Raw genomic sequence first — 17,492 nt, forward strand, 5'->3', positions numbered from 1 at the left:
TTCTGATAATCTTTGTTTGGACACTTTTGGGCACAGAGATAGTGCCGTTAAAGAAAACACAGGAATGATCAGAGAGAGACTAACACATTCTTCATGGCCCAGCCTTGTTTCAGCAAGACACAATAGATCAATATGATTATCTGATATCAGATAATTTACTAGTACTGCTTTAGAAGACAGAGATCTAATATTTAATAGTCCAATTTAATTATGGTGTTTGGTCCCACTATTGCAGCAGTGGTTTTAATTTCCACCAGGTTTCTGGGAACACCTTCTCTTTTATCTATTCTTGATCTGACTTGAGTCGGGGGACAGACACCGTGGTTATGGAACTAAGAGTGGGTAACTGTTCCAACAGAAGAACAGAGAAGCGTATAGCACTGCATCTTTGGTTCCTGGTTTCAACTCTTGTCATGGTTCAGGACCAGTAATAGACACGGTCAGATTTCTAGATATCTTCAGTAGCTAACTTCATGTTTCTCAGTACGGAGCTCCCAATACTCAGAGTTGGCTTCTCAGCGGGTGTGTTACTGCCTGGGGAGAATCTGGTAGAAACATGAAGGGGTTGGTGGTTAACCAAGGGCTACGGTTCAGACCAACATCCGCCATATGGACTCCCTGGTTTAGAGCTACACTTCCTTCGGACAGTCGGCCACTCACCTGGCTGCTTGGGGGCTGCCGGGGAACTGAGAACAGGAGCTACAGTATGTTGGCCCGCACCAGCAATGGAGCACTGGCTAGCTCTCCAATACTTTAGACACTTGTTCTTTTCATAAGACGGAAGGACTGTATTCTGACCTACATGCTTGGTAAATTTAGGTGTAATTTAAAGTTGATTAAAATCTTTGACGTTTTAGAATAACACAGAAAAGGGGGGATAGGTTCTGACGAACCCCCCAGTTCTATCAGCATAGGATCCCCATGGTTCTTGATGGTTAAGAAGAGGTATTTCCATTCAACTGTTCAGATGGGTCTCGGGAAAGAAAACTGTGTACACAATCCCATGGTGTAAAGTTCAGAGTCATCTGGGCTTAATCACCAGTGCCTAATGCAGTGATGGAACTAATCAATCATTAATTGTCTAACTACCAGTGATTCTGGCTCTTCCACATACTTGAATCATACAGCAAGACCTGGATAAACTAATTATGCAAATAAAATGTACATTAATATTTTATGTTTATGTTTAAAACTTGGTTAACCTGTCTTTCCTTCTATCAGTAGCTTATCAAGGAGCTTATCAAGGAGACAACCCACCACCAATAAATAGGGAACTCTCTGCTGAGTTCAATAATACTTCACATAAGGGTCTACATCAAATGGGTCACAAGTTATAAAAGGGGGCATTTCTAAAGCAAAGGGAACGGTTGAAACCATGACCAAAGAAAAAGGAAGTCTCTGCTGATTTCCATGATAGCTCACACAAGACTCTACCTTAAAAGGATCATTAGGTAGGAAAGGGGCATGGCTTAATCGTAGGGGCGGGCCAAATCTACAATGAAAAGGGAACTTCTGAGTTCAATGAAACGTCAACCAATGGTCCACATCAATCGGGTTATTAGTTATGAAAAGGGGTGTAGCTTAAGCATAGGGGGCAGGTCAAACATCACAAACATAACGCTAACGCACGCAATGTTAGACCCAGGTGAAAAAAAGCTTCTGAGGGGTTGTTTGGCTCGAGGTCGTGGAGAAAAGGCACCCAGGGTGAAATTACTTCAAACCATTACTTTAAGCTGGTCCCCTTTTTCCTCTTCCTTCTTTTTTCCCCCAGCTGTTTTTTTGTCTGACTTTGTTACCTAGCTAATGTGGGCTGTTTTGGTAGAGACGGTGAGGGCAATGACCCATGTGATCAACCAGGGGATGGCCATGTATTGGGGGACATCACGATGGACCTCCATGGAGATCATGGTAAGTTTTCATTGGTCCATTTGGTTCCCACTGTCTGTGTTGTAGTGGTGTGCGATACTGCAAAACTACTAAAATACGATACTTTAATAACTATGTTGAATGAATTATTAAATTGCTAAATCTGAATGAATTTAATGAACTTTTAAGTGGTTTTGTGATTTTAGAATTTTCATATGGTTGGACAAGTTTGGTTACAAATTGTTGTTTCATTTTTGGCTTGAAGATATATCCACACAGCGCTCCTCTTCCTCTCTGTCCTTTGTGTGTGTGTGTGTGTGTGTGTGTGTGTGTGTGTGTGTGTGTGCGCGCTGCTGTCTGGAACTGGCTGCTTGCTTGCTTGTTGGCTGGTCCCGCTTAGTCATGTGACGGTACAACATGAAATCCGGGGGGGGGCATAGTGTGCCTGCGCCGCGCTGTGACAGGACTTAACCACTGCAACGCAGCGGCTCTCACCAGACACAGCGCCTGGCTGATGAAACAACATCAGCGCAACTGGAAACTAACTGTTGATCAATTCGTCGGTCTCGATATTATTGATATTTGGAAATATTTGTGATGCCAGTGTTGGTGTACTCCATCCGTCTGAGTCTTTTCGGATGCACCAGTTTTTTTTACTCTCCTTGGGTCTATTACGGATCAGGTTTCTTTTTTTAAAAATGAATCTGTGTACGTGAGGTTAGGGTTAGGGTAAAAACGTAGCGCCCTGGATGGGCACAAGGGGACCACCGGTGTGAATAAAACACTTAAAACCTCCTTAGAAAACCTGGCCCGGTTCTAAAAAGCTGTTTAAAAGAAGGCCGAAGGACCACAGGACAGGACGGACAGCGGGGACATAAAACTTTAAATAAAAGGTCTCCTCAACTCCTGCTCCGGATCCTCTCCCAGAGACACTACTATAATTATTTTGTGTATTATAATTATGTGGTAATTAAAATATATATACATACACTGTACATAGAGAAAAGAAAGGGGGGGAGTTATAAAGATAAATAAAATAATTAAATGAATAAAATTTATAGAAAGAGAGTAAGAGTTATGTAGATAAATAAAATGCCCTGTGTCCAATCTAAAACAAATTCTACTTAAATATATTAAAATCATTATTTGATATAAATTACTTTTGAAAACATTTAAAAGTAATAAAATACTGTTTGAATTACTTCCCCCTAAGGGAAAAAGTACACATATCATTAAAAGGGTAGGGTTAGGGTTAAAGGAGGACTGGATAGGATCAAAAATGTCCCTTTGTTATAAATCTTTTTATTGGACTATCAAGAATGTTACATCTTACAGGAAGTGAAACAGTTATCCAGTTTCATTTTATCTTAAACAACTTAAACGTTATACAAACGCCTCAAACAGGGGAAGGATGTACACACTGAAAACAAGCATGCCCACATGTCCACACCGGTCGCTTAACTTAGGGGATTTAAGACTTAAAAGTCACAAGTCAGGCTACTCAGCTCCCACCCATTAAGGTAGTAGAAGTAGCATACAAAAAAATAAAAAGGTGTCTCATACTCCAAGCAATACTTTAAGATTTTGAAAAATATCTGCTGCATATAGTGCATATTGTAATCCATCTTCCCAACGTCTGTCCGACAACTCAAACATTCCAACTTCCCAATCTTAATTTATGACAGGTCATGGTTTTCCAAAGACATCAGATGAAAATAGAACCTTCATGTCAGTCCCATTTTGGACAGAGGCGGGTCATTTCTTCCCATGCTGTCTCAGTGGGGAGGATCGGGAAAGAAGGGAACAGTGCTTTGACACAGTGGCGTATTTGGAGATATCTAAAAAAGTTACTGCGTTTGAGATCATATTTCTGGCATATATTATCAGAACTATCGAACCCTTCTTTACAGTACAAGCTTTTAAAAGAGGAAAGCTGCATCCTGCTGCGTCCAGTCGAAAGAACAGGCTGGAAATAAATGATTCTTACAAACAGAGATGGCCAAAGTACTCACTTCCCGTAACTAAGTAGAAGTGCAGACACCTGTGTTAAAAAATACTCCGGTAAAGGTAGAAGTACTGATTTAACTTGTTCACTCAAATAAAAGTAACAAAGTACAGGCATGTAAATTTACTTAGGGTATAAAAGTAAAAGTAGCCTTGTCAAAGAAGACCATTATTCATGCATAGCTACCTGGACCACACATGTTCCTAGAGTACACGCTGAGGAACTTCAGTGTTCATGGAGAACATGCTCCTGATATGTCATTGGCTACATTTTAAAACTGATGTCTGCCAACAGGCCTAAAACATCCCATATATGATTATTATGATATATGAGACGGGGACTCCAGGTTAATAAGATTCTGACTGAGTTACAAGATATGACTTCAGTTGTGATTCTGAGAGAATTCATAGATCCACTCTCTCATTTTTAATCTTCCCCTAACATTTAAAGGAATCTGAATGGTTGTATGTATGTGGGCTCAGATATGGCTTCTTGAAAGAAAATATGAAATACTAAACAGACATTAATGAAGAAGTTCCCCACCACATTGGCCAGGAGTCCTTCTTGATGTCCACCGACTCAAACATCTCTCTCAGAAAAGGCCGAGGATGATGGGAATGTCTCGCTGCTTGTCTGTCAAATCTCAGGAATATCTGTTTTCTTCATTTTAAATCATGTCGTCATCCATCCTACTATGTGCTAACGTTAGCGCCATCAAGCCGCAATAATTTTACAGAATGCAGAATGACGCCAAACTGTGGAGTCGTCTTATTTGTGTTAAAATGCAAGAAGTAAAAGTAAAAAGTTGAAACAAAAATAAATAAGTCAAATAAAAATATCAGGAAAAATCTACTCAAGTACAGTAATGAAGTAATTGTACTTAGTTACTTCCCCTCTCTACTTACACATAGGACTTAGGGGGGAGGGAGAAGTGAATTTGTAATGATCTTGGAACTGGGCCTAGATTCTAAGGGTGGATAGTACTATGGGATAGAGGTAAACCTGGACCACTTTGTGGCCAGGGAGGAGTACACCAAAGCAGGGACGGATGAAGAGTGGCAAGAGTCAGTGTCTGGCACATGGAGCCAGAATGACATTAGGCTCGTTCGAGATGAGCCAGGTCTGCGAAGAATCGATCACCGGCGATCGGCGCCCGTTGCATGCCGGTTAGATTTCTGTCCGACTTGATCCCGACTTGCTCTGACGTCATGCACACGTGGGCAACGGTAATCTCACGAGAGCAAGGCGGCCGCAGCTTTGAGACGCAGTCGGCGCAGTTGCTTTTCACCAACTGCAAGATCCAGGCGGACCCAGAGCATGCTGGGAAGCGCCGGCTTCTCAGCTGATTTAACACCTGATTGGTTTAAACCACGATGACGTTTTATATAAACTTTTGTAGTTTTTGAATCGGAGGGATTTTAATTGCTATTTGTCTGATTTGAAGACTTATTCTGTACAGAACAAATGTGTGGCTGATTGTAACGTTTACAAGTCAGAGAGACTAAATCTGATCAGATCACGGATCATCTACAGTGTGTTGTTCATTAAAATCAGCAACAGATCTCATGTAGAGCACTTTGACAGCTACTCTGTTATAATCAAAACAACTGGAGACAGTGTTCAAGCTGATATGTAGGTCTGATTATATTTTATTAAATCGGGATCGCACCACAGTGTTTATGTCACTTCCTTTCCAGCCTGAAGGCGGCTGGAATCGGCTGGAAACTGTCCGACTTTCCCGCAGCTTTCTGTCCCCGCCCCCGCTGCTGCTGCCTGCTCTCGTCCACTTTACAGGCGAGGCGCAGTTCATCTCGAAAGAGCCTATTTTCTTCAAGTTAGCTGCCCAACAGTAGTGAATAAATCTAGATGAGTTAGTCCCCCGCATCACGTTTCCTCTAAAGGAGTCCTTTGTTAACTCTCAGAACTTTTTTCTTCCAGATGAAGGAGGCGATGGATGTGTCAACTGGTTGAACAAATGATTTAGTCTGGAATAATGGTAGAAAGAAATGGCCCTCTTTTTTCTGTAGGAGGCGTACTCTGTTGCTCGACAGTTCAACCAGATCCCACCAATCTGCGAACAGGCCGAGTACCATATGTTTCAAAGGGAGAAGGTTGAAGTGCAACTCCCTGAACTGTTCCACAAGATAGGTAAGAAGCTGCCATAGTCATAAGGGAAACTGTCTTCATGTTTTTTCCATGCAAATGGTTGGGATATTAGTAATGTTGGGCTGCCATGTAATGTCAATATTTAAGCCACTGGATTCTTTAAAATAGAATTGTAACTGTATTAGTTTGAATCCTGATGTTAATCCTAGCCTCCCTTGTCCATCATATTGTAAAACTACAAGAAACTAAATAACGAGGCATTGAACAAGACAGCAAAGATTAACCTTCTGGGATTTGGTCGATTACAAACCGTGTTTTGGGCATGCAGGGATTGGAGCTATGACATGGTCTCCACTGGCCTGTGGGATCATCTCGGGGAAGTACAACAGTGGGATCCCCTCATTTTCACGTGCATCGCTTAAGGTAACACTCCTTCTTTTCCCACGCCTCATTCCATTGTGTGCCATCCCACTGACCATTCATGAAGATGCTGTGTTTCCCACAGGTTGAGAAGTCATTTGTGGTGGTGGGCGGCGTAGAATGTGACGTAGTGTATGATTGCCGAGTTCAGTAAAAAATAGTCAAAGGTTTATGAACCATTTATGGTGCTTTTTCAATTAAATCTGGTTGGTTTGTCAAATGTTATGGTTCAGCCGATAAAGTACCAGGAACCTAATTTTTAAGCGTTTTTTGCTCCTGTGACAATCCTCACTGTGAGCTCGTTTTTCAGTCCATCTCCGAGTGTGGTATCTCACATTAACCATGGCCAGAAGGACTAGCTCCTGGATGTATTTTGAGCAGTAAAACAAAGTTATAAGGATATGAAACATAAAAAAGTTTGATTTATTTGATTATTAAAAAAAAAAAAAATAGAACTATTGAATCAGATAATTCAACATTTCCCTAAAAGGTCAAATTTACATGCAATGCAAGAAAATGAGAATTCTGGCTGTACATCATTCACACATAGAATCAGTTACATAAAAACCTAATACAAGTGGTGGAATGTAACTACCTACATATACTGTATACTGAAGTACTGTACTTAATACCAAATATTTAACTTAAGTACACACTCAAGTACATCCTGTTGATACTTACGTGCTTTTATCTAAGTAACATTTTCAATGCAGGACTTTTCCTGTAACAGTTTTGTACAGTATTGTATTAGTACTTTTAATAAAGTACAGGATCTGTATACTTCTTCCAATGTTTACCACTAGGTTGTGCCTAGGGTTGCAATCTCAGGCGCTGATTGGATGAATTTTAGACACATGACCGTGCCTCACAGTAAACACAGCTTTGTATGTTTTTGTACGTAGAACATAATTCGTAATTATTGCGTAATTTTATGCATTTTACATCTTCTTGATCATGCCAATGGTTGACCTTTTACAATGTTTTGTAGTGGGACATGTTCTATGTGAATTTTCTGTCCACTAAGTGTTTTTTGGCATAACATTTAAATAGAAACTTAGCAAAGACAGATTCAGGGACCGTCAGAATTTAAAGAATCTGAATTAGTTGTTTTTTCTTTTCTTAGTATCTTTCTTTCTTTCTCTTTCTTTGTAAAGTGTTTTTTCTCTAGCGATCTTTTGAATAAAACATCTATTTTGAAATAGGCCTAAATGTCAGTGTTGTACTCTTTAGATCTCGTCTAAACATATTTCTGTCATTCAAACAACTGGGTTGAACAGCCAACGTAATAAAATCTCAGGTTTTATTCTCACTCGAGTCCATGAATACAATGAATATCTAAGAGCACGGAGATGGACTAAAGACTTGGTTCACAACAATTAAAACCAGTTAGCAATGTGCTCTGGTTCACTCCATTACGAAGCTATGGTGGGGAGGACACTCCAACAACCAGACTGACAAATGTCGTTCGGGGAGCCTTTACAGCACTGTGGCCGCGGCATTTCTATAGTCCAGCAGTAGGCTACAGTTAATTCCACACTAGACCACCAGCAGCAAGTTCCTACTAACAACAGCCTCTGAGCCTGAAGAGGGATTGTGAAGCACGCGGTGCAAGACTTCATAAGGAGGAGGGGCAAGAGGCAACTGGTCTGTGTGCACAGTAAAAAATACATTGTTGATTGGAAAAGAAAAAGTAATTTAAACTCGGGGGGGTACACAAGCCTTTTGGGACCAGTTGATAACTCAAACGTGCCAAGAACCTTCACACCCTCTGGATCACAAAGACTCATACATTATGCACTGTTACGGTCTCGTACAGTAGCCTGGTGGGCGGTCTCCTCGTGACAGCCTACCTACCACGTAGCAAACATGTAACTTAACATATCTACCACATAACATGATAACATGATGTGTATTGGTATGTGATAACCATCGGTAATGTTGCCTATGAATTTCTATGTAAACAATCATCTACGGTGCACGAGCAGTAAGAGACCCGTTACGTTGCCCCGTTCCATTTGGTCTCGTTCAATAGCCTGGTGCGGTCTCCTCGTGACAGCCTAGCTACCATGCTGCCAGCAACATTTACTTCTCTAACATTTAACTTAATGTAAGAACCAAGATAACGTGACGTGGTTTTGTATGTTGATGATATACTTCCTCATTGATAATGTGTGAAATGCCATGAACAAAATTATCTAAGATGCACTAGAAACCAGACTTGTTTAATAACTCAAAGTTGCTGGGAACCAAGAAACACTTGATTACATCAGACTCTAGATGGTTCCATTCGGCCTCGTTCAGAAGCATGATTCTACCACCAATCCAGTGGAGTGCTAATGAGGTAAAACAGGAGTGAGTCGCTTCTTTGACGTATGGCACCCGATTCTCCCAGTTCAGTGACACGAGTCGGGTTGATTAACTGACTCTACGGTCAGTTTGTCGGCACTAGTAGAACCTAAGTCTGGGAAACACCGAGGTCATTTCAAAGCAGTCACTTAAAGCCGAGAGTCTTAAATCATTTATTTCTGGTGCAAGAACTGTAGTGGTGTTAGGTATCAGTTTCCTCCTGTGATAAAGACAGCTTAATCTAAAAACCCCAAAAACAAGTAGTCTTGGTGGCATTCAGGGTTGGGTAAACTACCAGAATCCTTGTCCTGCCCTGAGCTCTTGATTGTGTGGTCTCCAACAGGGTTATCAGTGGATGAAGGACAAGATCCTGAGTGAGGAGGGGAGCCGTCAGCAGCTGAAGCTAAAAGAGTTGAAGGCCATTGCTGAGCACCTAGGCTGCACTCTACCCCAACTGGCTATTGGTAAAACAAAAGTAGAATGTGTTGTTCCGTCTACATGTCTACCATTTTCTCTCTGTAGGGGTCCATGGGTTTTTTCGTTTGGAATACCGGACATTTCTGTCTTTGTCAGGATAGCTTTATTTGGTGCCATATTTAAAAATACCACGTATTGTGGTAACCTGCAACTAGATTAGTTTTATAGATATTTTATTGTGATCACCAAAAAGTATTTTACAATATTTCTTTTATTAGACATGAATTAAAAAAAATAAAACCCACAGAAAATCAGATCTGCTTTATTAATCCTGGGTGCTAGCCTGTTCGCGACCAGGCTAAAAGCCAGGATTAATTAATCCTGGAGCCTAGCCTGTTCCAGGCCAGACTAACAGCCAGGATTAATTCATCCTGGATCCTTTCTGTTCACTCAGCAGTTGTTTCACCTCATAGCTAATCTGACATAGCCAACATTAGCTTAGCTAACAGCTAATTCAGCTAACCGTTAACTGACAGTTTGATTCAGTCTAAAATTATTTTATTATATTTTATATTTGTTAACTATTATTTAGGAGGATTGTACAATTTTAAGAACATATCCTAATTGTACAATTCTCCCAAATTACAGTCTTAGTTCAATGAACCAGTAACTGTATAGTGTAGACTACTGTCCATTCATTCAACAAGGAGAGGACGCCTCAATGGTGTTGACCTTATTATTAGCTGGGGGGGGGGGGAAATACACCCGAATACATTCATGTTTACATTGTGCTCGAAATATATCACTTAATTGTCTTTGTAGTTTCTAGATTTTAGAGTCCAATTTCTTCAGTGTCTTTCTTTCCCATATATAGTATAGGAGGGGGCAAAGCATGCAGTATATAAAAAAGCAAACTCATCCCCTATAAAAAATTAATTGAAAAAACATTAGAAAAAGCATGGCTGATAATAGCAGACCAATTGAATGATAGTCTAAAATTATACATTTATGAACTACTGCTGTTTACTGAAACATTCAATGAGTCACTTGTCATTTACAAAAACAAACCGTTGTATACTTTGCACATGCAGATATGTATGCATCATATTCTAGCATTGTAGAAAAATGATCTTCATGGTAAACTTTCTGAGTAACATTATCTTCTCATTCAGTCGGCGAAAGCCTCGCTTCATCAATTATCCTGGATTTATAAACTCAGCTTTTGTGAAACAGCCCCCAGGTCCAGTTGAGTCACCCCCACCCCCTTTTAATTTATTAGTTAACCCTTGTGTTATCTTCCCGTCAAATTTGAAAATCAACAATTTTGTTGACGCTTTTTATCAATGTTTTAATCTTTTTTCTTAATTTCTTTTTGCTTTTTTCAATGTTTGTCACTTTTTTGATATTTTCAACACTACGTAACACAAACTTATTAACTTTAGTTTTAGTTATTTTTCGGATTTATCGTCAATTCATAAGGAATTTATACCTAATGTTTGAGTTAGAAAAGCAAAAATTAGGAATTATTTAGACTAAAATTAAAGGAATGGAAGTTGATGATAATCACAGACTGGAATGTCAACTTTTACTCAATACTATTTCAAAAACACTTCCATTGGTTTTTCAAATGCTATAAAATTGAATAAGACGCCCCAAAATTACCCATCAAAATCACCCCAAAGAGCGTTGTGTGGAATCAATCATGTTATTTTGGGTAGTTAAAAAGAACATTGACCTAGGAAAACAGGTCAAATTGACCCGAGGACAACATGCGGGTTAAACAATATAAATCATTCTATTTTCTACACCTTGTTGTTCTGGATCTAAAGTGTTACTGTCTAATTTCAGTCTTTGCAGGTGTCTGTGTTGGTCTATGCCATATAGAGTTCAACAGTCCCGCCCGGAGCCGCTTCCGGAAGGAGAAATACAATGCAATTACTCCATAGACAATTGTAGTATAAGCCATTAAATCATAACAGTCGATAGTAGACTTAAAACCACTACGACTAGGGATGTAATGATTACCGGTGTACCGGTAAACCACGGTAGAACTGTTGACGGTAACGATTAACCTTTTCATTTAAAACTCCTTATTATTGTGGTGGGTTACCACTGTGTGGAAACCCTGGATTTAATCCTTCCCAGCTTTGTCCGAGGCTCCTGAAGGTAGCGCGCAGGCGCACTGCGCTCACACAGGAGAAGGGGCCGAACGTAGCAGCGGACTCATTTCTTTGTTGAATTGGTGTGGTTATCCCACAACTAATCACTTACTAATGTTCATAGTAAGTCAGATGCTTATTAATGTGCATTATTATTTGCTTATATTTCAAAACTACATCCAACTTTACATGTAACGTAAAATACAACTTCCTAGTTAACTTCATGTTCGAGTTGTGAATAAATCTTCCTGAGTTCTTAGCGGACACCAGCTACAGCGGGCCGGTGTTCTGGCAGCCATTTTAATATCTTTTGAACATATTGAACACGCTTTTCGGTAGCCAATCTGCCAAAGATGAGAATCTTGTTTACATCACTATACGAATCACGATCTATCCAACGCTTCTGCCGTTAGCCTCCACCAGGAAGCTAACATTAGCTTAGCTAACAGCTAATTCAGCTAACCGCTAGCTGACAGTTTGATTCGGTCTAAAATAATGTTAACTCAAACTAAACACTGGGAAAAGCAGACTATAGCTGATGTAACAGCTCTTAGTGTATATAGCTGTCATATATGTAACGGTTATTTCAGGTTTTGTTCTTTTAAAGTTATTACATGCTCAGGGCTGCCAACTCTCACGCATTGGCCGTGAGACACGCATTTGACTGGTTTCACACGCTCACACGCCACACCCTCGATTTCTCACGCTGAAGTGTCAACCCGGTCGGTCAAATTTCAGAAAGCTGAGTTTATCTATATAACTACCTGTTGAGCCACTCTTGATCAACTAGTTGTGACTATGAGAGGGTTCAAGAGCGCTCCCTGACTGTGGAAGTTTCGAAATGTTGCAAACTGAGAACATTTTTTTTACGATCCATCCCATGTGCATTTCCCTGGCTCCAGGTACGAGCTCTGAGTATCACAAACCGTTCGTCGCTTCGTGACCACTCTCTCTGTAACAATAGAGGTGAGCAGCGCGGCTAATGTAGCAACTTCATTCATGTTAGTGGACTCGCTCTGCTCTGGGCAGTGACGCGTTGCATCCGTGCAGACCTCAGATGATGAGCAGCGTACAGACTCCTCTCAACTCTGTCAGAGGCCAGAGAGCCAAAAGGGCCTCTGTGTCTGTCAGACGGTCTGAATGAGATCCACCATATCAGCGGAGCAATAACATGCACAACAGACTATATTCCAACTCTCCAAATCTCGGACAACAGAGATGGGAGGAGTTATATTTTGAATGTGCACAAAGTTGTAAATATGAGCAAAAATCTGATGAAACACATCTGAGCTATACTATATATACAAAACTATATATACAATACTATATTTACTATACTGCAACGTTGGGCCACTATTGTGCTTCTCTAACCTTGGTGCATCTCTAAATGAAACTGTAAATAATTAATTTGATGTTTTATAAAATGAACAAATAGTCTTTATTTTCCCAAAAAGTAAACCCAGTAAGTGAGGTACAGAGGATGAGGGCCCAACATGACTGAGCCTTGGCACAAAGGTTAAAAGGATAAAAATCTATGTAACTCAATGGTTCTCATTCTTTAGAATTTCAGTGGTCTTAGTTAATCCCTCAACATTAATTTAACTTTGGGTCCCTGGTCCCTACACCAGGCAGGGACCCCTGGACCTGTTCACCACAGACCCAAATCTTCTCAGCTGTTGCTGACATGTGCTCCTGTCTCTTCATGTGGTTCATTATGTTTGGCACATTGTCTGGGTCAGTTCTTACATCATAAGAAGTTAATAATGTAAAAAATGTAAATGCTAAATGCCTTAATACCTGTTGATACTACAACAAGGAAAATGCTCATAACCCTACAGCTTTGCACGTATCAGTTAAGACTTGATTTCTCAATTTTTTTGCAAAAAAACTCTCCAGAAAGTGCCATTTAATGGGTTTTTTTTCAAATTCTTTTCCCCCTAGGGAGAGCCCCATCCCCCCACATATAACACATCCCATTTTAAACCCTGAAGGATAAAGAACCAAAGAAATTGCTTTGTACACGGCAAAATATAGGGTTGCCCCCCCCAAATCTCACTCCAAGGTTTGGGGAAAAGCTGGCAGCCTTGCATGCTGTCTCAGCTAGCGGTTATCTGAATTAGCTGTTAGCTAAACAATTTCTGGCTTCCTTCATTCAGTGGTGCGCAGTGTTGTTTTGGGATGACTAGTTCCTTTGCTCAATAACGAAAATGAAACTGACTTACTTGAAATGATATTGTTAGATAGATGTTGATGAGTCACATCGTAGCTACTTAGCCTAAGAGATGGTCTAAAACTCTTTATATACAAATGTTAATGGTAGAAATGAGTGGGAAATTTACTTCCGGAAGCCATGTTTTCTTGGAGGAGGGCGGGACTGTTGAACTCTCTGGGAACCTTGCAAGACAATGAGTTTCCACAGTATGTTCCAGAAAATGTTTCACAATTAAATAATTCTTAAGAAATAAAAAGGGTTTCTTTCCACTGAAATGCTAGAGGGCTTTTAATTTGAAGCAGATCAAAACAAGGCTTTGTGCTAAAATATATTTATCAAACAGAGGGAATTATCAATAAAGACCTGCCTCTTATGCAAGCCTGCTTCAGATAAACGTATCTTACCATCCGCAATAAGTAACTGAAGGCACCTTCAGACTCTTTTCGTATTTCTTCCCCAGTTATTATTAAAATATAGCAAGGTACTCCTTATGAATACAGGGTAAGCTTTTGGTACAGCACTTGCTATTTAGCAACTCCATTCTTTTGCAATATTTACATTTGGCTTTGTGCTTCTTTTTCAAAAAACTGCTCACAGATTGAGAAAAAGGGAATTATACAAACACGTCCCTAAAATTGGACATTAAAGTCCACCAATCCACCTGTTGTAATAAATTAGCCCGTGACTTGACTTTTGCCTCCACACAATAATGGCTGTTAAATTATGCAATTCCCCTGTTCCATGTGCTGCAAATTCCCTCAGCATGGTGCCTGAGGAACGAGGGGGTGAACTCGGTCCTGCTGGGAGCTTCCAGAACTGACCAGCTGATGGAGAATATCAGAGCCATACAGGTCAGAAAGTAAACGGGCCGCCTAATAGTTACACCAGCACAGACATCACTACATGGTTCAGTCAAGGGTTTAATATTTTTCCCAAAGATCAGATGAATCAGATCCCGGAAAAACAACAACCCATTTCCCGGAAAATGGGGGGGGGGAGCTAAGTGTATCAATATCATTCAGAAATCCGTTCCCAAATCCCAAACTAACTTTTACTGTGAGGAAAGTAAGTATTTGAACACCCTGCTATTTTGCAAGTTCTCCCACTTAGAAATGGAGGGTCTGATGTCCTCATAGGTGCATGTCCACTGTGAGAGACATAATCCCCCCAAAAAAATCCAGAAATCACAATGTATGATTCTTTTACAATTTAATTGTATTATACAGCTGCAAATAGGTATTTGAACACCTGTGAAAATCAATGTTAATATTTGGTACACTAGCCTTTGTTTCCAACGTTTCCTGTAGTTCTTCACCAGGTTTGACACCCTGCAGAAGGGATTTTGGCCCACTCCTTCACACAGATCTTCTCTAGACCAGTCAGGTTTCTGGGCTGGAGTTTGAGCTCCCTCCAAAGATTTTCTGTTGGGTTTAGACCTGGAGACTGGCCAGGCCACGCCAGAACCTTGATAGGCTTCTTCCAGACTCCCTCCTTGGTTCTCCTGGCTGTGTGCTTCGAGTCACTAGGCTTGTTCGAGATGAACTGCGCCTCGCCTGTAAAGGCAGGAACATAAAGCTGCAGTAAAGTCGGACAGTTTCCAGCAGATTCCAGCCGCCTTCATGCTGGAAAGGAAGTGACAAAAACACTGTGGTGCGATTCTGATTTAATAAAATGTAATCAGACCCCCATATCAGCTTGTACACAGTCTCCAGTTGTTTTAATTATGACAGAGTAGCTGTCAAAGGGCTCTACATGTGATCTGTTGCGGATTTTAATAAACAACAGACTGGAGATGATCGATGATCTGTACGGATTTGGTCTCTCGGACTTCTAAACGCTCATCTCGAACGTGCCTATTGTCATGTTGGAAGACCCAGCCTCGATCCATCTTTAATGCTCTAACTGAGGGAAGGAGGTTGTTCCCTAAAATCTCCCAATACATGGCCCCGGTCCTCCTCTCCTTAATACAGCACAGTCTCCCTCTCCCATGTGCAGAACAACACCCCCAAAGCATGATGCTACCACCGCCATGCTTCCCAGTAGAGGTGGTGGTCTTGGGCTGGTCCTCATCATTCTTCTTCCTCCAAACACGGTTAGTGGAATTATGACCAAAAAGTTCTATTTTGGTCTCATCTGATCACATGACTTCCTCCCATGACTACCCTGTATCATCCAAATGGTCGTTAGCAAACTTAAGACGGGCCTGGACATGGTCTGGTTTAAGCAGGGGAACCTTCTGTGCCATGCATGATTCCAAACCATGACGTCTTAGTGTACTACCAACAGTAACCTTGGAAACGGTGGTCCCAGCTCTTTTCAGGTCCTGGACCAGCTCCTCCCGTGTGGTTCTGGGCTGATTTCTCACCTTTCTTAGGATCATTGAGACCCCACGAGGTGAGATCTTGCATGGAGCCCCAGTCCGAGGGAGATCGACAGTCATGTTTAGCTTCTTCCATTTTCTAATGATTGCTCCAACAGTGGACCTTTTTCACCAAGCTGCTTGGACATGTCTCCGTAGACCTGTCCAGCCTTGTGGCTGTATGGGGGTGGACAGGTGTCTTTATGCAGCTAACGACCTCAAACAGGTGCATCTAATTTAGGATAATAAATGGAGTGCGGGGAGGACATTTTGAAGGCAGACTAACAGGTCTTTGAAGATCAGAATTGTAGCTGATAGACAGGTGTTCAAATATTTATTTGAAGCTGTATCATACAAATAAATAGTTTAAAAAATCATACATTGTGACTTCTGTTTGTTTTTTTTCCTAGATTATGTCTCTCACAGTGGACATGCACCTACGATGACAATTTCAGACCCCTCCATGATTTCTAAGTGGGAGAACTCGCAAAATAGCAGGGCTCTCCGTATCTTCTGCATACTTTCAGCTATTTAAACCATTCAACTTTTCAAATCTTCAGCTCTTTCAGCAGATGATGGGACTTTTCCAATCATCAATTTTTCTACTATTTATACTTTTTCAAATATTAAGCTTTTAAACAATTTTTTTTAACATTAAAGTCAATGAGAGCATTTTTTCTGCATTTATAATGGGTGTGTATTGCGTTAGCTAGAGTGAGGAGTGATGTCATCAGAGTGAAAGGCTTCGAAAAAATTATCTTACTCCGTTCTCTATAACTTAATCCCACACCAACAATTCTAACTTGTCATGTACAATTTATACATCAAAACGTAGGTATTCTTCTCTAGTTTCAGTCAATGTGCTCATTTATGCGTTAAGAATTACACTTTTTTCTCAGCAAGCTTTCAAATGACAACAGTTCCCATTTTTCCTCCATTCACTGCCATGTTAAACATCGCCCACATTTCTGAGCAAAATGCAGAGTGAAGCACTTTTTTACATTGCTGATACGCCCACATTCTTAACTTTATCCACATGAATTCTATATCAATACGTTCACAAAGGCCTTCTGCCGCTCATGAGGAGGTTTTTGTGTTCATATCTCTTATCCCTTTGGCGCAATGACCATTTGTTTGAGAGCCGGTTTCAGTCATTGAGGAGCTTCTTTTCGCACAGTGGAAGAAGGGTACAACAGCTGCGGTCGTTAACTGATTACAGATCAAAAAGATGACATCACAGAGATGAAAGGCTTCCTAGCTGTGTTTACAAACATGGCCACTGATTATGTTGCCATGGCAACCCTTAACCAGAAACTCCAAAACTCTCTATGTCTGTCTGTCTCATTATATATTACAATGTAAAGCTTACTAAACAAATTCTTTGCTGATGGTGCAGTGGTTATGAGACACACACACACAGACACACACACACACACACACACACACACAGAGAAACACGTACACAGACACACACACACACACGTACACAGACACACACACACACACACACAGACACACACACACAAACACATAAATACACACACAGACAGGGGACAGATAGACACACACACACACACACACACACACACACACACACAATTG

At 40.7% G+C, this 17,492-nt stretch overlaps 1 protein-coding gene across 1 annotated transcript in view; it reads left to right on the forward strand.

Moving 5' to 3' along the window:
- Positions 1-17,492, forward strand: part of LOC117948090 (voltage-gated potassium channel subunit beta-2-like) — an 86,526-nt gene that overhangs the window by 65,828 nt on the left and 3,206 nt on the right. The window contains exons 10-14 of the mRNA XM_034877562.1: positions 1,823-1,908; positions 5,899-6,019; positions 6,306-6,400; positions 9,087-9,207; positions 14,294-14,382. Coding sequence (XP_034733453.1) covers positions 1,823-1,908; positions 5,899-6,019; positions 6,306-6,400; positions 9,087-9,207; positions 14,294-14,382 — 512 coding nt within the window. The remainder of the gene's footprint in view (positions 1-1,822; positions 1,909-5,898; positions 6,020-6,305; positions 6,401-9,086; positions 9,208-14,293; positions 14,383-17,492) is intronic.

This window comes from Etheostoma cragini, chromosome 7 (genome assembly GCF_013103735.1).
Source record: "Etheostoma cragini isolate CJK2018 chromosome 7, CSU_Ecrag_1.0, whole genome shotgun sequence".
Lineage (NCBI taxonomy): Eukaryota > Metazoa > Chordata > Actinopteri > Perciformes > Percidae > Etheostoma > Etheostoma cragini.